The sequence below is a fragment of the Typopeltis vanoorti genome, chromosome 6, assembly GCF_054136105.1.
Source record: "Typopeltis vanoorti isolate ZY-2024b chromosome 6, IOZ_Tvanoo_1.0, whole genome shotgun sequence".
Classification (NCBI taxonomy): Eukaryota; Metazoa; Arthropoda; class Arachnida; order Uropygi; family Thelyphonidae; genus Typopeltis; species Typopeltis vanoorti.
Window position 1 is genome coordinate 33,473,381 of NC_143554.1, and position 23,745 is coordinate 33,497,125.

The 23,745-nt window shown below is 38.4% G+C and overlaps 1 protein-coding gene across 6 annotated transcripts in view; it reads left to right on the forward strand.

The window, feature by feature from the left end:
* LOC150105369 (transforming growth factor-beta-induced protein ig-h3-like) overlaps positions 1-23,745 on the forward strand; it is a 243,775-nt gene that overhangs the window by 95,872 nt on the left and 124,158 nt on the right. For all 6 annotated transcript variants that reach the window (XR_016548445.1, XR_016548442.1, XR_016548443.1 and 3 more), the window contains exon 4: positions 20,705-20,806. Coding sequence is in view for 2 of the 6 variants with exons in the window: in XM_090394114.1 (XP_090250240.1) it covers positions 20,705-20,806 (102 nt within the window). In the remaining 4 variants the exon portion in view is untranslated. The remainder of the gene's footprint in view (positions 1-20,704; positions 20,807-23,745) is intronic.

Sequence of the window (23,745 nt, forward strand, 5' to 3'; positions counted from 1 at the left end):
CTAATGAAAAAATGGCAATATAAAATGACAATTGGCTATGGCTGACAAGACGAACCTACATGCGCTTATACACGAATATCACACTTTTCACGACTGACTGTGGATGAGATCCTCTTGTATTTATATGAAAATAATGAAATTTTGAGAACCTTTGAGATGTATCTGGAAGGCACTAGACAGCGCACTCGAATGAACTACTGCTTCAGCCATCTACCTGCGACGTTAGTACCGCTTGGCACCGGTAGATGGCTGAAGAGACAACTCCAGCATGGCCCAGATTCATACGGCCTATTTCTCTTGAGTTTATTTTTCTTGGGAACTGGTCAAGGCAAGTTCCCATCCTGTATGTTTTGGAATCCTTGAACCTTGCTAGAATCCTGAAGTATAACTATTTTTACCTGTCAACAGAATGTCCAATTTCCTGCTTGTCACTAAGGATAAACTATCATCTTCATGTAGTGTTTACCAAATCTTATGAGTACTGTCTTTCATCTTTTAGACAAACAGGCCTTTCAGTAGAGAAGAGACTTAACAAAATCAGTACTGTATCCACTACTGGAAGTTTAATACATCAGATCTTGTACCTCTTGGCTACAATGTTGAAGAGAACACTAACTTGTAGGAATAAGGAATTATTCCCTCACTTTATCACAAAAGATAACCAAGATGTCTAGTCTGTGGAATTATGCATATGAAGACATGTGGAAGGAATGTGGAAACGAAGAAATTATGAAAGAATTAAACCAAGAATCAGTAATAGAAAAAATTAAAAAATATAAACATAAATGGATGGAACACGTTCAAAGAATGAAAATAGAAAGATTACAAAAACAAGCCTTAAAGTACAAGCCATTAGGAAAAAGAAAACCAGGACGTCCTCTTAAAAGATTCAACGATGACTTATAAGGCCGGAACAGGCCACACTAGATCCTAAATCCTTGATATGCGTGATGATGATCTTGTATCACATGGATTAACATGGAACATAGGATTCTTTGGCAAGACATGAGTTACAAGATTATTATTTATTATTATTATTACGGGCGACTCCAGGGAGTCCTTAGATTCATCGAGGGAGGCCCTAAACATCATGTCCACGCAACTATATGACATTCTCACAGTATCTATCATACCTTGCCTTGAACTCACTCACCTTCATAGCACCCACAACAGACTCTGGCAGCTTATTCCACTCATTTACCACTTTAAAAGTAAGAACCCAACTTTAACACCCTTGCTAACCACACTCTTTCCCAGCTTCCATAGGTGTCCCCTAGTTCTCCCACCACCAGTCCTGATCACAAAAATATCCTATAGATATTTTATAGGATTATTTTCACCAGTCCTCTGAATTAATCCTATAGAAACCCTTTAGCAATTTGTATGTCTCAATCATATCTCCCCTTTTTCGCCTATCAACTAATTTTTGCAACCCACAAATCTTCAACCTGTTCTCATATGGTTCATTCCATAGACCTGCTATCATCTTGGTCACTCGCCTCTGGATCCTCTCCACCTTCTCCCCATCAAGAAGAAACCTAGGTTACCAAATCTGGGAACAGTAGTCGTCGAGATGAGGTCTTATCAAGGTTCGGTACAGAGGTACAATAACTTGCTTGTCTCTGCTCGTCAAAGTATTTTTCAACAACCAAGTGAGTCGATGAGCTGATTTAGCCACTTTTGCAATGTGCCCCCTAAACTTCATCTCCCTATCCACAAACACTCCCAAGTCCCTGGCCTCATCAATCTCCTTGAGTACAGTTCCACCAACGTGGTATACTGCTGCTAATCTTTTCACCCCAAAATGCATAACCTTACATTTTGCCACATTAAATTGACATCCATTCTCCTTAACCCAGAACTCCAATCTATCCACGTCGTCCTGCAAGATTTTGACATCTTCTGCATTCACTATTGCCCTACTCAACTTTGCATCATCAGTGAACAAATGAACTGTTCCTCTTAGATCCTTCCCTATATCGTTAATGAACAAATTAAACAGCAGTGGTCCAAGAACAGAACCCTGCGGCAACTAGTCACAGGCCGTCTTTTGGACTCTACTCCTGAATAACCACTCTCTGATATCTCTCCATCAACCACCCACCTATCCATCTCACCAACCCTATATCCATTCCCATATGTTGTAGTTTATGGATTAGAATTCCATGTGGTATCCTGTCAAATGCCTTAGCCATGTCCAGCAGTATCACTGTAAACCCATTACCCTTATCCAGTTCAGCCGTCACTGTGTTATAAAACTAGAGCAAGTTACTGAGGCATGATCTACCCTTCACAAAGTCATGCTGTCCCCCATACAGTATCTCAATTTCATCAATCCATTCCTGTATTTTTCCCTTGACTACTTTCCCCAAGACCTTGATAACAACTCCTGATATGCTGATGGGTCGGTAATTTGCAACAGTAGTCTTGGAACCTCCTTTATGCAGTGGAACTATTTTCCCCTCTTTCCACACCTTCAGGACTAAACCAGTCCCAAGACTCAGATTAAACAACGTGCTCAAGGGCACTGATAATTCTTTAGCCGCTTTACGTAAGACCCTTGCCAGTATACCATCCAATACCACAGATGTATTCACATTAAGGTTCTGTAATAGACTATTCACCTCCACTTCATTCATCACAATTCCCGTATAAACTAATGGTTCCTTCATTTTTTCAATGTCACCACCTGGATGATATACTCTTGCAAAGTGCTCGCTCAGTAATTCCACTATATCGACTGATTCAGTGACCTCCTTACCATCGTCATTCCTTAAAATCATTTTGCCGTGTACAGTTTTTTTTTTTTGCTTGAAGCATATTGAAAGAACTGTTTGGGATTCTCTTTAGCTTGCATAGCTAGTTTCCTTTCATAATCTGCTTTTGCTTTTTTACCACACTCGTTACCCTTCTGGCCTGCACTTTATACCGTTTGTGTGCCTGCAGGTCACCTCTTTCTTTAAATTCACTCCACAGTTGATTCTTTTTTTGCAGCTCAAGCTTAATGGTGTTATTCATCCATTTAACCCCTACTTGTTTTACTATTCGGACCCTAGGAATACAATCAGCCATAACCTCCTGTAAATGCTCTTTGACCACTTCCCATGCTCTATCGACATCCAGCCCTTGCAGTTGTACATGCCATGGCACTGATCCACGCAATCTCCTAAGCTTGTTATACTTGCCAGCACGGTAATTCCACATATACCCTGTCTTAATCGAAAATTCTACACCTTTAGCCACCTCCCAGGTCAAAGATATGAATATGACCATGTTGCCAATAGGTGGCAACATGGTCATATTCATTACACTCAAATTCTCAGATGTTATTACCAGGTCAAACACTCTCACACCCCTAGTATTTTCAATTACATGCTGTCTCAGATTGTTATCTGTTAATAATTGAATAAAATCCATTTCCTTCCTCACATGTGTCCTCTCCTTCCAATCAATGTTACCATAGTTGAAATCCCCCATAATAATTACCCTGCTTCCACTCATTTTATCAATTTGTTTATGCATACTATCTCCACCATCTATTCCATCACCTGGTCTATAGCAACACCCAACTGTATATTTTGTTCTGCCAGTCTCAATCTCACACCAAATACCCTCAAATGAGCTCTTTTCACTATCCTGTGATACAACTTCAATTCTCCTTGGCTGCAGTTCATCAGCTATCATCATTAACACTCCCCCCCCCCCCCATTTTATTCTCTCTGTCCCTCCTGAACACACTATACCCTACACATTCTATCCCACTAACTATATCATCTTCCGTCAACCATGTTTCACTAATGCCAATAACCTGTGGCCATGAAGAGCCAACCAAGGCCAAAAATTCTTCCTTCTTGTTTCTAATACTCCTGGCATTAGTATACATGAAATGCAGAGGTCCCTTTGTCCCACCCCTATCTTGATGTATTATTCTAACTATCCCATTCTGATTTCTTGTCCTTAGTACTGGCTTGGGTACATAATATACATTCTTACACTGAACTGTCTCACTGATGTCTGCATATCCACTTCTCCCCCCCCCTCCTTGGTAGTTCTAGTTTTCCTTGTTCTGCACATCCATTTTTACTTCATTCAGCAACACTTTTTCCAGTCTCCACACACCAAATCCATTCAAATGCAGGCCATCATCTTGTATAAATCCTTTTGCCCATCAAACTCATTCCACACGTCCACGAATTCCACACCACACCGTCTGTATAACCTGTGCATAAAGTCATTTGCAATTATGATCTTCTTTCTAAACTCCTCTCTGTCATACCGCAGCAACAGACTCACCATCCTAACTCTGTCACTCTTTTCTTTCGCTACCTTTAACAATACTTTCAAGTCCTCTCTCATAAAAAATTTATCTCCTTTCAATTCATTTGTACCCGCCACAACTATCAATTCTTTCACCCTCTGTTTTTGCGCTCTAATACTCTCACTTACATCCTTAAACTTCGCACCCGGTAAGTACGATTTAGTTAAACTTCCATCTATCACTCCTTTTAATAACAAGTCACCATACAACACTCTTTCCTTCATTTCAGAAACTCTCCCACTCTTACGCTTATTTTTCCTTTCAAACACTTGTTTATTTCCGTTAGCTGAGGCACTCTGGAAAGAGTTTTGCAGGTGCTCTAATTGCCGCTGCACATTTTTTATCACTGCGTGCAACCTAGCGATCTCACTCCCTACAATAATTCCTCATTTTTTTTCATCATTTAAACCATTTTCTCTCTCTGTATAGTTGCTTTCACTTTCTCTTTGATCACCGCTCTCATTGCCATCTTGTAGAACATCGAAATTCCCTATCAAGTCACTATTTTCACTCACATTCTGGCTTTCTTCAACCATAACTATCTCACGACCTGACACATACTTCAATTCCTCACTTTGCTTATACTTTCTGCACATTTTCTCACCACTATCACTTTCCATCCAAACTCCAGCCTCATTCGGGAATGCATACATCCCACACACATCACATTGGACAAACTCCCTCACATTACAGTTTTTGACAAAGGCGTCGTATTTTTGGACGCCATTATCTTACTTTGAATTGGTGCCATGTGCTATTCTATGAAACGTATCGTTAAAATACTAAATTAAATAAAACGGGATTCACACCAAAATCACACAGACACAACAAGCTACCAAAATTAGGCAATATTACGTTATGATTTAAACCGATATTCCAATTTTCACTCAAAATTATACTTAGCTTTCGGGAGCTCTCTGAAAACACTACACACCATGTAGCCCTGTAGCGGCAAAGATCTCAATCACATCACTCTCCTGTCTACCAAACTTCGGAGTCCACATTCCCTCAGTCTATCCTCATAACTAACTTTCTGCAGTCCTGATATCATTTTTGTTATCCACCTCTATACTTTTTCCAAGGTTAACTTATCTCTTTCAGATCTTGGGGACCATATCTGAGCTCTATAGTCCAGGTGTGGTTTATACAATGGAATCACAACTCTTCTATCTCTGCTGGTCATCATGCTTCTCAGTATTGCAGCAATATGTCCCTTGAACTTCGACTTTCTATCAATTATCACCCTAAGGTTCCTTTGGCTCTTCCTTTAATAAACCTTCTTCTCCAGGATGAAATACTCCAATGAAGTGTTTCATTAAACAACTCTTCTATGTCTTTTGCATGAGTCAGTCATCTCCCATCTTTGTATAACAATGTATTATTCTGCTGTCATTCCTCCTACTGGTCACATAATGAGAGAATTCCTTAGGATTTTCTTTGAATCTCTAGGCTAATTTCTTATATTACAGTTTTGCCTTACTTACTATAATAGTCACTCTCTCCTGGCCTGAGTCTTATATTCTTCATGCATCTGCTCTCCACCCTTTTTATATCTCTTCCATTAACCTCTTTTTCACCTGCAGTTCCTTTGATACTGTTTGTCATCCACTTGACACGAAATTTTGTTATCTTTTTTTCACTTGAGATATACAACTTGCCATTGCTGCTAATAACTATTTCTTCACCAGTTAACATGCACTGGTGATATTTCACTCTTCCACTTCCTCCATCCATGAAACTGTCCTAAGCTGATTTCTAAGATTATTTTAATCGCCTGCCATATAATTCCACATAAATTCCTTTCTCTTTGATATCCTGTAAGACTATTCATCCTCCCAGTCAAAACCACATGCTCACTCTCCATTCTGGGGGCAGAGATGCCATCACGGTTACAATTAGTATATGATGCTCAGACTAAATCAAAAACTGTTCATGCTCCTTCTGCTACATGTTGCCTAAGACATTTGTCCCTCAAGAACTCCAGAAATTCCATTCCCTTCCTACATGCAGAGTCCTCTTTGCAATAAATACTGCTGTCGTTAAAATCTTCCAATCTTCTTCTTCTGCAGCTTGTCCCACTTAAGTGGGACAAGCTGCAGAAGAAGACTTAATGATGAGTCTCCTCCACATCCTCCTGTCTTGGGCTGTCACCACATCTGAGTTCTTCATCCCCAAGTCCTCTTCTACCAGCTCCCTCCATCTCTTCTTTGGCCGCCCATGCTTCCTCCTTCCTTGCACATCCATCTGCATGACCTTTCTTCCCACATATTCATCCTCCCTCCTCATCACATGACCAAACCAACTCAGCCTTGCCTCCTGTATCCCTGCCCCTAAGTTCGTAACTTTCACTGTTCCCCTCACATAGTCATTTCTCAGACGATCCTTTCTGATTACACTGCATATCCACCTAAGCATTCTCATCTCTACTACCTCCATCCTGCTGATGTTATTTTTCTTCAGGGCCACAGTTTTCATAGCTAGCCTCACTACTGTCCTATACATTTTGCCTTTCAGATTGATCGGCACCCTCTTATCGCATAGCACTCCAGCCATCTTTCTCCAGTTCCTCCAACCCGCTTGTATCCTGCATCTCACTTCCTTCTCAGCCCCCTCCATCTTTTTTCCACTGTTGAACCTAAATATCTAAAGTCTCTCACCTTCTTGATGACATTTCTTTCCAGATCTGTCTCCTGGCCACCGTCCACTTTGTAACACATACTCTGTCTTCTGCTCAGTCTCATACCTCTTGCAGTACTTTCTTCCATCTTTCCAGTTTAGCTGCCATTTCTTCTCTTGAATCTGCACACAGCAAGATGTCATCTGCATACAACATTGTCCAAGGTGCGTCTTCTCTTACCTCCTCTGTCACCACCTCCATCACAATATTTAACAGAAATGGACTTAATGCTGACCCTTGATGCAAGTCAACTGTTACTTAAAAACTTTCTGTCTGTCCCAGACAGGTCCAAACTCTTGTCTTTGCATTTCTGTACATCTCCTGCACCAACCTGACCTATTTCTCCGGTACCTTCTTCTTCTTCCTCAGACACTCTAGACTTCTTGCCTTGGTGCTCTATCGTATGCTTTCTCCAGATCAATAAACACCGATCTAGCTCTGGTTGTTTCTCTCGAAACTTTTCCATCATCTGCCGTAACCCAAAGATATCATCTGTCGTTGATCTACCAGGCATGAAGCCAAATTGTTCCTTTGCAATCTCCACCTCCTTCCTCAATCTTTCATCAAGAACTCTTTCTAGGATTTTCATTTTGTGGGATATCAATTTTATTCCTCTGTAATTCTTCCTTTCTGTTAAAATCTTCCAATAATCATTCTTTTTTGTAGTCGCCAAGGTCAGCTGCCTTAAAAATTTTTGTGCTCCTCAAAGTCTGGATTTCCTGGTGTTTAGCAACATTCCACAAATTCTCCTGTCCTGCATCACCTCATACCATATACTCTCAAAACCATTAATGCTATTTCCTTTCACATCTCCCATTCTGAGAGTACACAATTCATCACTTATCATAAGCAATACTCCACCACTGTCGTTTGCGCTTCCTATCTTGCCTAAAAATGTTATATCCTGCTACTTCCATTCCATTCCATTCATATTCTGTCAACCATGTGTCACTGATCCCAATAATCTTTGGACAGGCTGAGGCTATTGGTACCACCAGTTCATCTCCTTTATTTTGGATACTCCTGGCATTAGTATAAAAAAAAAATCACCTTATTTTGTGGATGTTCCTTTGCAATCTCCACCTCCTGCCTCAGTCTTCCATTAAGAACCCTTGCTAGGATTTTCATTGTGTGGGATATCAACTTTATTCCTCTGTAATTTTTACAGTCTTGTGCATCCCCTTTACCCTTGTAGATGGGGACAAGAGTACTCTCCCCCCATTCCTCGGGTATATTTTCCTGTTGGCAAACTTTCATGAACAGGTCCCACAGCAGGTCAGTTCCCTCTTCCCCCAGTGCCTTTCATGCCTCCACTGGGATCCTGTCAGGGCCCACCGATTTTCCATTCTTCATCCTCTTTATGGCCTCCTTCATTTCTACTCTACTGATGTTCTGCACCATCCCCTCATAAGGCTGCCTATCTTCTCTGTAAGTCCTCACATTTTCCTCATTCAAAAGCCCTTCAAAGTATATTCTTCATCTGATTCTTATATCCACATCCCTCTTTAATACTCTTCCTTCAGAGTCTTTGATTTACCTCACATGTCAGACCTTTGATGCCTTATTTCTACATTTTGCGATAAATTTTTCTCTTCCTTCCTTTGTTTCTAATTGATCATAAAGATCTTGATACACCATGGCCTTTGCCTGCGTAACAACTCTCTTGGCTTCTCACTTTCTCTCTCTCTGTACTCTTCCACTCTTGACTCGTCCTACTTCTGCTTTGCCTCCCTCTTAGCCTTCACTGCTTCTTGCACATTATTATTCCACCACCAACCCTCCTTCTGCTCCCTAATCTTTCCAGATTTTTTCATTCTTCATCACTAGAGGGCTACATGGTGTGTAGTGTTTGTAGAGAGCTCCTGAAAAGATGTGTTATTTTGAGTAAAAATTGGCAATATCACTTGAATCTTATGTAGTATTGTTTACTTTTGGTAACTTAGTGTATCTGTGATTTTTGTGTGTTTTCTGCATTATTTAATTAGTATTTTGATAAGATATGATAGATAGCGTGCACATGGCACCGATGAGGAAAAAAAAACAATGGCATCCAAATCGCCATCCTTTTTCAAAAATTTTAATGTAAGGGAGTTTGTTCATTTTAACGTCTGCAAGATGTACGCTTTGCAGAGAGCGGTTGGATTTTGGTTAGATAATGATAGTGGAGTGAATGTGTGCCGAAAGTGAGGATTGGAAGTGTGTGTTTCAGGTTGCAAGATTGATGTCGATGTTGAAAGTCAGAATGTAGAAAATAGTGATATGATAGTAATTTGCGATGTAGTACCAGATAGCTTGGAGAACAGTGTTGAGAGTGAAGGTAAAAATACAGAGTGAGAGAATGGTTTAATGGATAAAAAAAATGAAGAGTTAGTTTCATTGAGTGAGATCACACGGTTGCATGGAGTGAAACATAGGGTGAAGCAGCAGCTTGAGCATTTGCAAAATTGTTTACCGAATGCATCAGCTAATAAAAGTCAAATGTATGATAAGAAAAATAAGAGTATGATCGGGAGTGTAAGAAAAATGAAGGAGCGAGTGTTATATGGTGATTCTTTAGTAAGAGGTGTAATAGATGAGAGTTTGTTAAAATCGTACGTATGGGATGCAAAAATTAAGGATGTAAATGACTCTATCAGAGCACCAAAGCAAAGGGTGAAAGAAATGATAGTAGTGGCAAATGATTTAAAAGGTGATAAATTTGCTATGAGAGAGGGCCTGAAGGAATTACTAGAGATAGCAAAAGAAAAGAGTGAGAGAGAGAGTTAAGATAGTGAGTCTGTTGCCACAGTATGACAGAGAAGAGTTGAGAAGGCGGGGGGGGGGGGGGCATAATTGCAAATGTCACTATACACAGGTTATGCAGGAGGAGTGGTATGGAGTGAGTTTGATGGGCGAAAGGATTTATATAAGATGGATGGTTTGCATTTGAATGGATTTGGTGTGCGGAGACTGGAAAAAGTGTTGTTGAATGAAGTGGATGTGCAGAATGAGGGGAACTAGAGTTATTAAGGGAGAGGGAGTGGGTATGCAGACTTTAGGGAAGCAGTTGAGTTTATGAATGTGTATAATATGCCTGAGCAAGTACAAAGGGCAACAAATCAGAATGGGATAGTTAGTATAAGGCTTCAGGATAGGGGTGGGACTAACCGGCTTCGGCATTTCATGTATGCTAATGCCAGGAGTATTAGGAACAAGAAGGAAGAATTTTTGGCCTTGGTTGGCTCTTCCAGGCCACAGGTTATTGGCATTAGTGAAACATGGTTGACAGAAGATGATATAGCTAGTGGGATAGAATGTGAGGGGTATAGTGTGTTCAGGAGGGGCAGAGAGAATAAAATGGGGGGAGGAGTATTGCTGATGAACTGCAGCTAAGGAGAATAGAGGTAGAACTGCAGGATAGAGACAAGAGCATATTTGAGGCTATTTGGTGTGAGATTGTGACTAGCAGAACAAAATATACAATTGCTGCAAAATATGGGTGCTGCTATAGACCAGGCAATGGAATAGATGATGGAGATAGTATGCATAAGCAAATAGAAACAATGAGTGGAAGGAGGGTAATTATTATGGGGGATTTCACTATGGTAACATGATTGGAAGGAGGAGAGGACACATGGGAGGAAGGAATTGGATTTTATGCAGTTATTAAGGGATAACTATCTGCAACAGCATATAATGGAAAGTACTAGGGGTCAGAGAGTGCTTGACCTAGTAATTGCATCCGAGAATTTGGCTGTAATGAATATGACCATATTGCCACCGATTTCTGAGAGTGATCATAGGGGTCTTGACCTGGGAGGTGTCTAAATGTATGGAATTTTCAATTAAGACAGGGTACATGTGGAATTACGGAACTGGTAAGTATGACAAGCTTCGGAGATTGCTCGGTTCAGTGCCATGGCATTTAAACTGCAAGGGCTGGATGTTGATAGTGCATGGGAGGTGGTTAAGGAATGTTTGCAAGAGGCAGTGGTTGACTGCATACCTAGAGTCCGAATAGTAAATCGTAGGGGTTAAATGGTAACACCATTAAGCTCGAGCTGCAAAAAAAGAAACAACTGTGGAGGGAATTTAAGGAGAAAGGTGACCTGCTGGCACATAAACGGTATAAAGCGCAGGCCAGAAGGATAACGACTGTGGTAAAAAAAGCAAAAGCGGATTAAGAAAGAAAATTAGCTATGTAGGCTAAAGAGAATCCCAAACAGTTTTTTCAATATGTTGCAAATAATTGAAAAAATGTATACGGCAGAATGATTTTAAAGAATGCCGATGGTAGGGAGTTAACTGAATCAGTTGATATACTGGCATTACTAAGTGAGCACTTTGCAAGAGTATATCATCCAGGTGGTGATATTGCAGGAATGAAGGAACCAACAGCTTATATGGGAATTGTGGTGGATGAAGTGGAGGTGAATAGTCTATTACAAAACCTCAATGTGAATACATCTGTGGGATTGGATGGTATACCAGCTCGTGTCGTACGTGAAGCAGCTAAAGAATTGTCAATGACCTTGACCATGTTGTTTAATTTGAGTCTCGGGTCTGGGTTAGTCCCGATGGGGTGGAAAGAGGGGAAAATAGTTCCACTGCATAAAGGAGGTTCCAAGATTGCTGTTGGAAATTACCGACCGATCAGCATATCAGGAGTCATTGTGAAGGTCTTGGAGAAAGTAGTCAAGAGGAAAATACAGGAATGGATTGATGAAAATGGGATACTGTATGGGGGAACAGCATGGTTTTGTGAAGGGTAGATCATACCTCAGTAACTTGCTCACGTTTTATAACACAGTGACGGCTGAACTGGATAAGGGTAATGGGTTTATAGTGATTCTGCTGGACCTTGCTAAGGCCTTTGACAGGATGCCACATGGAATTCTAATCTGTAAACTGGAGCACATGGGGATGGATATAGGGTTGTGAGATGGATAGGAGGGTGGTTGATGGAGAGATATTAGAGAGTAGTTTATTCAGGAGTAGAGTCCAAAAGATGGCCTGTGACTAGTGGTGTGCCTCAGGGTTCTGTTCTTGGACCACTACTGTTTAATTTGTTCATTAATGATATAGGAAAGGATCTGAGAGGAACTTCATTTGTTTGCTGATGATGCAAAGTTGGGTAGAGCAATAGTGAATGCACTGATGTCAAAATTTTGCAGGATGATTTGGATAGTTTGAAGGACTGGGCTAAGGAGAATGGATGTCAATTTAATGTGGCAAAATGTAAGGTTTTGCATTTTGGGGTGAAAAGATTAGCAGCAGTATACCACATTGGTGGAAACTGTACTCCAGGAGATTGACGAGGCCAGAGATTTGGGAGTGTTGGTGGATATGGAGTTGAAGTTTAGGGGGCACATTGCAGAAGTGGCTAAATCAGCTCATCAAATCTCTTGGTTACTGGAGAGTACTTTGACGAGCAGAGACAAGCAAGTTATTGTTCCTCTGTATGGAGCCTTGATAAGACCCCCATCTAGACTATTATGCCCAGATTTGTGTGCCAGGGTTTCTTCTTGATGGGGAGGAGGTGGAGGGGATCCAGAGACGAGTGACCAAGATGATAGCAGGTCTATGGAATGAACCTTATGAGAACAGGTTGAAGATTTGTGGGCTGCAGAAATTGGTTGATAGGTGGAAGAGGAGTGATATGATTGAGACATTCAAATTACTAAAGGGTTTCTATAAGATTAATTCAGAAGATATTTTTCAGAATAGGACTGGTGGTGGAAGGACTACGGGCCATACATGGAAGCTGGGCAAGAGTGTGGTTAGAGCTAGGTTTTTTACTTGGAGAGTGGTGAATGAGTGGAATAAGCTGCCAGAGTCTGTTGTGGGTGCCATGACTGTATATGAGTTCAAGGCAAAGTATGATAGATACTGTGTGAATGTTGAATAGTTGCTCTTGACATGATGTTAGGGCCTCCCTCGATGAGTCTAAGGACTCCTTGGAGTTGCCCATAATAATAATAATAATAATAATTAATAATGTTTTGCCAAGTACCTCAATTGCACAGCTCAGAATTGCTTTTGAATTATGTCTGCACCAATCTTGTAGTCCATCTGAAATGCTTTCTAGCACTGTCTTCTTTTAAGCAAAACCACTTGTCTTCATCCCATGACGTTCAAAGGTTATTAACTTTGACCTTATTTTAAAGTCTGTCATAGCAGCCGATGTTGCTGTGCCACTTGATCTGTTGGGATTACCTTACAATTGGTTACTTTCTTAAGATGTTTTCTTTTAGTCAAAATGTAGTCATTATGTAAACTGTTGTTACCACTTCTAAATGTTATCAAATGTTGTTCCCTCTTGCAGAAAAATGAGTTCACAATTGTCAGATGAAATGGTTCTTCTATGTTGTTATTAAATAAGAGTATATTGGAGATGTTAATAAACAGCTGAAGTCTAACTTTCCACTTCTTCCACACACCACAATATTGAATGGGACAAGAGCTCCATGCTTTACATAGAAGACAACTTCAGTGAATGATACATAAAAGAATGTCTGCGATGGTTATCCACTCACAAGGCACACTCAACAGAAACCAGGGAATAATTTTGTGATATTTGGAAGTCACTTATAGATCTTTCCACACATCAGACTTTAACTTTTCTGCCAGCCTTTCATGCATACCTACTGAACAATGATTGACCAGTGCCAGCTTCCATGTGTTTCTGTTTTTTACTTTTGTGTAATGGTTCCTACATGTTTGGTTTTAGTTATGTAATGGTTCATTTTTATCCCTTATTGTATTTTTTTTGTTCTTCCTAACCCAGAAGAACACTAGCATATGTGGTGAAACTAATCGGTTTAACTGTCTATATCAAGGTTTCTCAAACTGTGTTCCATGGAACACTAGTGTTCCGCGGAAGGTGAATAGGTGTTCCGCAAGAAGTTCTGAAATTTGTCATTTTAGTTTTCTAAGCATTTTTCATGAATAAATATTTTATAGTAAAAATATTCTGAGGAGAATAATATTAGTGAATATGTTGAAAGGCTCAGACCCAGAACACCTAATGATATCTGTGTATCGTTAATTTTCACACATCGAAACCTTTCAACATTGGGGAAAGGGAATACCGCTGTTTATGACCGGTTGTAAAAATTGCCTGCAAGCCCATTACAACAATTGGTGTCATATCTTCTGTTCTCAAAACTGAAGGAAATGACATCTGTGTTGCAAATGTCAGTGACCAAGCAGCATATATTTAAACATGGACGTATTCATGAGTTATTGTTAATTTTCACACATTGAAATCTTTCAACAATTGGGAAAGAGAATACCGCCGTTTATGACCGATCATAAAAATTGCCTGCAAATCGATTACAATGGGCGGCATGTTCTCAAAACTGAATGAAATAACATCTGCGTTGCAAATATCAGTGACCAATCAGCAAGGAAGTAAAAAGAAAATTTTTCCACTGAAATTGAAGATCAAGGTAGTCTGTATCCGGTTCTTAAATCTATTACTACTGAATACTTTCTTTGCAAGTTCGTATTGCAGTATGTAAGTGCTTGTTCTAAAAAACCGGAGTGCCGTGATTTTTTTAAAAGTAATAGGAATACAGAGTTAAAATTAATATGAATAAGAGACAAGGCGCATTGTTTAATTTTGGTATTAAGAAATCTCTTATTGAAGGTGTGTTTGTGACGGAACATATAGTGAGTCATCCATCTCCAGGATGTACAAAAGGAGGGAAAAACTACCAGCACATAGGAGAAAAAGTCTGCATTCACTCGTAAGTACTTATAATAATATTATAAATGTATTTGGTGATCAGAATCGGAGTATATCAATGAAAATCAGCACAAATTAATTTAATGATGTTTGCCTGAAGAAATTACGACATGCTACAACATTTCATTAGTCCAGTGATTGATAACTAATTTAAATGTAATTTATATTTGTCAACATGCCACGATGTATACATAAGTATACTAATACTCTTTATGATTATTCCATAATTAATTATTAATACTTATGTTAATGTATGAACTTTAAAAAAATTTGGAAAGGTATTTACGAGTAAATTTCTTGGGACCCGGCCCTCGGGGGGGGGGGGGGGAATAAACAGCTAACGCCTTTTTATTCCCATATATAGGGAGTAGGCGAGGCGACTTTTAGAAAAAGAATTCTTCTTACTCTTTTAACTAATTTTATAATTAATATCTGATTTATTTCGAACTGTTTAATTTTTGTTACTGAACATTTTATCAAATCATTCTTATTACAATCTTTTACATTATTTGATACGGTTTAGTACTTTTCTTACAAGTATTGTTACAATTCATATTTACTTTTGTGTGTTGCAGTCTTTTTTTACTATTTCACATTATTCATTTACTTTTATATTATTCGACGTTTCTGATTTATAATCTTATTGTTTTTCCATGCTAAAGTTATCTTTGCAACACAATTCTATTTGTTTTTATTATAGCTCTGACAAATATTGGAATTTGAATATTATTGAAAAATACCCATGGATTCTTGTTTAAAGACAGGAACTTTAACACAAGGAGGAGCAAGTACTTCTGCTGACACATCTACTCGTATGATTGGAGAAGATATGGAATTGCAAACTGTGGTTTCTTCAAACGCTAATATTAAAGAACAAGAGTCATCTAAGAACAGACCAAAACAGAAGTACCATGAAAGTTATTTAAATTATGAATTTACGTGTATTGGCAATACACTTGCTCCTGATGTTTTGTGTAATAAAATAATAGTAAACAGTTCTTTGGCTCCAGCTAAATTTCGTAGGCACTTCGAAACGAAACACACTGATTACAAAGGAAAAGATATACATTTTTTAAGAGATGACCTGACTCGCTAGAAAAATCTAAACTTCAAGTGGCTACAATTGCTTCAACTGAAAATGCAACAGAGGTGCCGTTTCGCGTGAGTTACCGCATTGCACTTCATGGTGAAGCTCATACGATTGGTGAGACGCTCATTAAGCCTTGTTGAAAGACATTGTATCATGCATGTTAAACGAGCAGGTTGCTAAAAAAATAGACAGTACAATTATCAAATGATACTGTTTCATGCCACATCAAAGATCTTTCTGCTGACATAGAAAAAGAGCTAATTCATCGACTTAGACTTTGCAATGAATATTCATTGCAAATGGATGAATCTACAGATGTCACAGGACTCGCTGTATTACTAGTGTTTGTTCATTACATATTTGATAAAAGTATTAAAGAAGATTTACTCATGTGCGAATATCTACAAGAAAAAACTACCGGAGAAGATATACTGAACTGTATTAATAATTATATTACAGGAAATTGGTTGGGAGAAGTGTATTGATATTTGTACAGATGGTGCTCAAGCAATTGTAGGAAAGATGAAGGGAGTTGTAACACGTATCCTGCAAGTAGCTAAAAGAGCCACCAAAAGTCATTGTAGAAAGTATTTTTAACTTGGGTATAGTTATGTTAAAGATACCAAGCAATTTTAAACCTGGTTTCTAGCCTGGCTCCCACTGATGAGACCTCAATAAAGGTCGAAACCGGTCTGAGTAGTGGCCCCTTGCCTTTAATACAAAACATCATACATCCCCTTCTTGGAGATGTGTTTTGGCATTAAGGGTAAATATTAAGATTAGCGATCAGAGCTTGCTCCACCTTTACCACGAGTTGCCTTGGTCTTGCACTACCTGTGGGATCAGCTAGTCTTGCATAAATTGCAGGCGCAAACTTGACATTTTGTCTGTTTGCTTACTTGGAAAAAATGGAGTAAAACCAGGTTTAAAATTGCTTGGTATCTTTAACAAAAGTCATTGTGTTTTGCATAGACAAGCAGTAGTAACAAAAAGAATTCCTACATATTTAAAAACTATTTTTGGATTAAGCCGTAAAAATGATCAACTATGTAAAATCTCAACCACTTCAATCCAGATTATTTAAAATTTTGTGCGATGAAATGGGTAGTGCACATAACGCACTTTTATTACATACTGAAGTGAGATGGCTGTCCAGAGGAAAAGCATTATTGAGGTTTTTTGAACTTCGTAGTCAGTTAATGGTCTTCTTGATGTCACATAATTTAGGACAAAATTTTATTGAATTATTAAGAAATTCTTCATGGTTGATGAGTCTTGCGTATCTGGCAGATATTTTTACAAAGTGCAATGAAATTAACTTATCATTACAAGGAAAGAATATTACAATTTTTAATACAAGAGATAAAATTGCATCTTTTGATAGGAAGTTGAAATTCTGGATTTCTACAGTTGAACAGAATAATTTTGATTGTTTTCCCACCTTGCATGAATTTTTGACTGAAATAAATTCTAAAGTAAATGAAGAAGTATCTAACGTAATTTTAGAACACTTGCATGACTTGCAATCAACCCTTTTGCAATATTTTCCAAAATCAGTGAGGATAATTCCTTGGTTTTGAATCCATTTACAGTGACAGCTAAGCCACTGTAAATGGATTCGGTGCAAGTGACTATGAAAATCTAATTGACTTAATTAGTGACTCTGATTTAAAACAAAAATACAAGGAACTGCCAATAAATGATTTCTGGACAAATTTAACAGAAGAGTACCCCAGCATGTCAAAACTAGCTATTCTTGTTTTATTATTATTATTATTATTAAACAAGACCTCATGGAGTCAAAGACTCATCTAGGAGGTCCTTTTATCTTACACACACATCTCATCATACCGTGTCTTAAACACATTCAAACTACTTGCAGACACCACGCTCTCAGGCAAGGCATTCCAATCACTCACAACTCTGCACGAAAAAAACCTGCCTCTCACTCCCTTACTCACACCCTCCTTATACAGTTTCCAGGGATGACCTCTGGTTCTCCCCTGATCTCCCACTATTCTCTGTAGAACTTCTCCACCATTGATCCTATAACAACCCCTTACCAACTTGTAGGTCTCTATCATATCTCCCCTCTTCCTTCTCTCCACGAGACTCTGCAAATTACATCTTTTCAATCTTTCCTCATACTCAACATTCCAGAGGTCAGAAACTACCTTAGTCAGTCGCCTTTGGACCCTTTCCAACATCTCTTCATCCTTCTGAAAACCCGGTGACCAAATCTGGGCACAATAGTCCAAGTGTGGCCTAATCAAAGCCTTATACATTGGAACAAGTATCTCCCTACTTCTACATGTCAGTGTCCTCCGCATCATTCCCAGAAGTCTTTGTGTTGTCTTCACAATTTTGGCGATGTGTCCCCTAAATTTTAGATCCTTATCCACTATCACCCTCAGATCTCTTATTTCCTCTACTTCCAACAATATATTCTCACCAAGCATAAATTCTGCATCCCATCTTTGTTTTCCAAATTTTAAAACTTTACATTTTGCAACATTGAACTCACATCCCCATTTGCTTGCCCAATCACTCAATTTATTCAAGTCTTCTTGCAAGGCCACAACATCTTCACTACTCTTTATGGTTCGTCCCAACTTTGCATCATCTGCAAACAACTGAATATCTCCATCCAAATCTTCACCAATATCATTAATATATAAGTTAAATAGTAATGGCCCTAAAACAGACCCCTGAGGCACTCCACTAGTGACTTTCCTTTTCCTGGATATTGCACCCCCATACACAACTTGTTGATACCTATCAGATAGCCAGTCTCCAATCCAATGCACTAATCTAATATCCAACCCCATCTGCTCTAGTTTGACTGTCAACTTATCATGAGGTACTCTATCAAAAGCCTTTGCGAAATCCAAGTATATTACTGTGTATCCTTCTCCTCTGTCCAAGGAAGCAGTCACTTTATTGTAATAAGTAAGTAGATTACTAAAACATGACCTCCCTTTAGCAAATCCATGCTGTCCATCAAAGATTATACCATTGTTGTCAACCCAACTCTGGATCCTAGTTCTCACAAGCTTCTCCAACAACTTAACCACAACACCTGACACACAGATAGGCCTATAGTTTGATGCTTGAGTTCGATCACCTCCTTTATGAAGTGGCACAATCTTGCCCTCCTTCCACTCTTTAGGAACTTGACCAAGTGCAAGACTCGTATTAAAAAAATATGTCAAGGCAGGTGTCAACTCTCTGGCACACTCCTTCAGAATACGTAGTGATATATTATCAAGTCCCACAGCCTTATTTACATCTAGTTTACTCAACTCCCCAAACACCTCTTGCTCACTTATAGTCAGTCTCTCCTCCCCATCATCAACTGCTCTTAATCTCTCCATGAAGTCACATTCACAAGATTGAAAGATCTTTATGAATTGCTCATTAAGTATCTCCACAACACATTCTGCAACAGCTGTCTTTATACCATTTCCTCCAATCAATGTCATCCTTCCATAATCATTCTTTCTTTTGCTGGCTACATATCGAAAGAACTCCCTAGGATTCTTTTTGGCTTCATTAGCTAACTGCTGTTCATACCTCTCTTTAGCTACTCTCACCAACCAAGTCACCCTCCTTGCCTGGTCTTTGTAGACCTCATGAAATTGGTTACTTCCACTTCTCTTATGCTGTCTCCACAATGCCTTTTTTTTTCTGTATTGCATGCTTAATCTCTTTATTCATCCATCTCACACCTACCTTATTTAACCTTCTCACCCGTGGTATACATTTAGACATTGCATCTGCTAAATAGTTTTTGAAAATCCCCCAAGCTGCATTGAACTCTTTTCCAGCTAAGTCCTCATTCCATGCTACATCTGCAAGCTGTCTCCTGAGCTCTTCATAATCACCCCCCTTGTAGTTCCACATTTTACTTCCTTTTACAACGACATATTTATGCGAGGCAGGATTTTCATGTTATGCTGCAACCAAATCAAAGCCTAGGAACAGATTCGACGCTACACCAAATATGAGAATTCAACTTTCTAATATTGTGCCTGATATCAAACGAATTTGTAATTCAAAGACCCAAAAACATCGGAGTCATTAAGAACTTAATTTGCAATATACGTTTTACTATTTTTATGTGTTTTGTTTTTATTAATTAACATTTGACAATAAATTATTGTTTTTTCTTAACACTTAGATTTACTCATTTATTTTATTTATATTTACCTAACCTACAAAACCAGCACACAGGAGAAAAAGTCTGCATTCACTCGTAAGTACTTATAATAATACTATAAATTTTTGGTGATCAGAATGGGTTACGTCAATGAAAATCAGCACAAATTAATTTAATAATGGTTTAATTGATGTTTAATGAATTATTAATTAATAATTAATTGGCAATCATTAATAATTAACAATTATTAATTAACAATGAAATAAGTTAAATTACCAATTAATTATTAATTAATACATTATAAAATAAGCAAGGTGTTCCGTAAACATTTCAGGATTTGTGAAGTGTTCCGTCGTAGAAAAAGTTTGAGAAACCCTGGTCTATATTATCATGACCTATTCTCAGTGTCAGTTATCTTTTGTCACATTCGTATTTTGGTCAAAAAATCTACTTACTCATCATTCTTTAATTTTCTTATGTTTGTGTTAATATCAATATAAAGTTTGTACACATGGAGCATGATTTTTTTAAACTGATTTGGTATGCCATGCTGCATTATCTATCTATATATCTGCAAGACTTGGGATCTCTGTGATCCATAAGTTCTCTGCAGATATACAGATAGATGATGCAGCATGGCATACACTCTTACACTCATGTTGCAGTGAAAAGTCTTGTTTTATAGTTGATATTTTGAAAACCCACTGGAATGCTAGTATTTTATTTTGTAGCCTCAGGACCATTTACAGTTTTTGTTCCGACTGACAAAGCAGTTGCTAACCTGCCACCACAAATATTGAACAAATTATCCAAGAACATCACTTTCTTAACAGGTACTGTACAATGTTGTTTGGATGACTCTTACTATTTTTATCATTATTAATTAAAAAAGAATTATCATTCCTGTTTGAAATGCATCTTACTTTTACAGGCTATATCATCCCAAAGAAGCAGGAATATTCTGCTATGATACTTTATCAGCCAGTTCAGAATTTCATTGTCAGTCATTTTATATTCTCTTTCACTAAACATCATCACCCTATTTATTCATCTCAAGACACAGGTTTCATCTTCTCTGTTTGCAGTTTATTGTCTGTTTTCTTATGCTACACATCAGTAACAGTTCCCATTCAAGTAAGTGCGTTGACTCCCACATATCGCACTACTGCTAGTGGAATGCACTGTGGAATCAACACAAGATGAATGATGGTAGCAATCAATTGCAGAAGAGTATAAAAAGCAGGCCAGGCAGGTGACTCGATTGGTAAAGAAAGCAAAAGTGCAGTATGAGAAGAAATTAGCCAATGAAGCTAAAAAAATAATAACGAGTTTTTTTTCCCATCTGATACATGGCAAATAGAAGAGAAAATGACTATGGAAGAATGATTCTAGTTATGACACTGGCAGATTGGTAAGCAATGCAGAAAATAAATATAGCCAAAATATTCAATGAGCAGTTTATCAGTGTGTTTCATCCTTGTGAAGGCAACATCATGAGAAGCTGGAATGTAAAGGGTATGGTGAAGGAGGGACTGATGGTGAATGAGCAGGAGGTATGCGAGGAATTAAGTAACCTTGATGTTAATAAGGCAATAGGACTTGACACTTTTTCACCACATGTCTTGAAGAAGTGCTGTAGGGAATTAACGGCACTTTCGCACACCTGTTGAACATGACTTGCAACAAAGCCAAATCCCAAAATAATAGAAGGTAGGAAAAACTGTTCCACTTCACAAAGGGCAGGAGGGAAATAAGACAGCCTGCAAATTATAGGCCAGTTTGTGTGTGTGTGTCTGGGGTTGTTAAGGTGATAGAGAAGTTTGTGAGAAAAATTATTCAGAAATGAGTTGAATAGCAATATTCTTTGATGGTTAGCATGAGTTTATTAGGGAGAGGTCATGTTTTAGCAATCTGCTTACATATTACAAGAAAGGGACCAATTCACTGGATAAAGGAGATGCACATACACTGGTATACTTGAATTTTTCAAAGGCCTTTGACAAACTGACAAACTAAACCAATACAGATGGGATTTGATAGTATTGGCTTTCAGATAGTATTAGCAGGTTGTGTATGGAAGAGTAGTTTCCCAAAAGAGGAGGGTCACTACTGGAGGGCCACAGGGATCTGTTTTGGGTTCATTGTTGTGTAACTTTTATGTTAATGACATTGGGTCTGCCTTATCTGGAGATATGCAGCTGTCTGCTGATGAAGAGAAGTTGGGAAGAACTATAAGAAGTGAAGCAGATGTGGCCTTGCAGGAGGATCTCAGTAGACTGTGTGTGTGGGGGGGCTAACGAGTGGAGCTGTCAGTTTAATGTTGCAAAGTCTTGAAATTTGGTAGGCAAGGTTGGGATGCAGAGTATACAATTAATGGCAAAATTTTGAAGAAGGTGGAAGAGATGAGAGATCTGGGAGTGATTGTGGACAGAGACTTCAATTTCAGGAGTCACATTGCTAAAACTGTAAGAACATCACAATGGATTATGGCAATAATGAGGACATTGAAATGCAGAAGAAAAAGGGTTTTGGTTCCCTTGTATAAAACTTTGATCATGCCATATGTGGACTACTGTGTGCAGATTTGGTTGCCTGGTTTTTCAAAGGGATGTATTGAAGAGGGTCCTGAGAAGGTTCATTAAGTCAGTGTCAGGGCTATGGAATGTCGGATATAAGGTAAGGTTGAGGGAATTCAACTTGCATAGCTTTGTGAATAGAAGGAGGAATGATTCAGATGTGTAGGTTGGTGAGGAGTTGTATCCTTATCTCCTTCATAGAATAGAAGGAGATAAGGATAGAAGAGGCCATCTCTGAAAGCTGTATAAGAAGGATGTGACAGAGGAGTGAGAAGCAGGTTTTTTTCATTGAGAATGATTGGTGAGTGGAATGCATTTGCCTGAGTATGATGAGTGCAAAGACTATGAATGGGTTTAAGCTCAATGATCTTCTTGCATGAGAGAGTATGGTCCTCTTGAGATGAGCCCTATCAGACAGTAGTCTATTTTTTCATAATGAATGCTGAACATTATGTTATAATGATGGAAAGGATTCTTATCACATGGATTCACACTATATTGCTTTCTTTTATGTTGGTCTCCTTCATTATTGCTCTGATGATACTAGTTGAAACGGTTGTTATAATTATGGTGAAGTATTAGCCATAGTTGCAATTAAAGTGTTACTCACTTTTATGATTGCTCGCTTCCTTTTCCTTCTAAACATTACATTTCAGATTGATTACTCTTCAGTGGGTTTGGTATTAAGTGCAAGGAGAAATTGTTTTCAGTAAAAGAGTGAGTCTGAATAATACACTTGTAGCAAGATTTTTTTTGCTTGGTTAGAAGGCAAATTATACTTATGAAATGATATCTTTGTTTTTATCCTTTATCTAAGCATTTTGCACCTGCACATCACAACTAGGCTTCTTTTATATAGAGGCAGGTGACATCACATCCAGTTGTACTGATATCCCATAATGCATAGCATACATCTTTTTGGACATGTATATTTCTATGCATCTTGGGCAGAATTACTACCCAGACTGGTTTTGATCTCTGTTGAAATCTCATCCATGAGAATTAGACTTTAGAGTAGGGATTGAAATAAATATCCAAAGAACGAATCCTTTTGATCCTCGGACAATTATTCTGGAGCAGAACGATATATTTATTTTTGTAAATATATTTCCATCCTACTGAAATACTGCTGTTTTATTTCTAGGATACCTATCTTTGAGGATTTAATCCAGAGGAGTGAAATTTTTTTTTCTCCC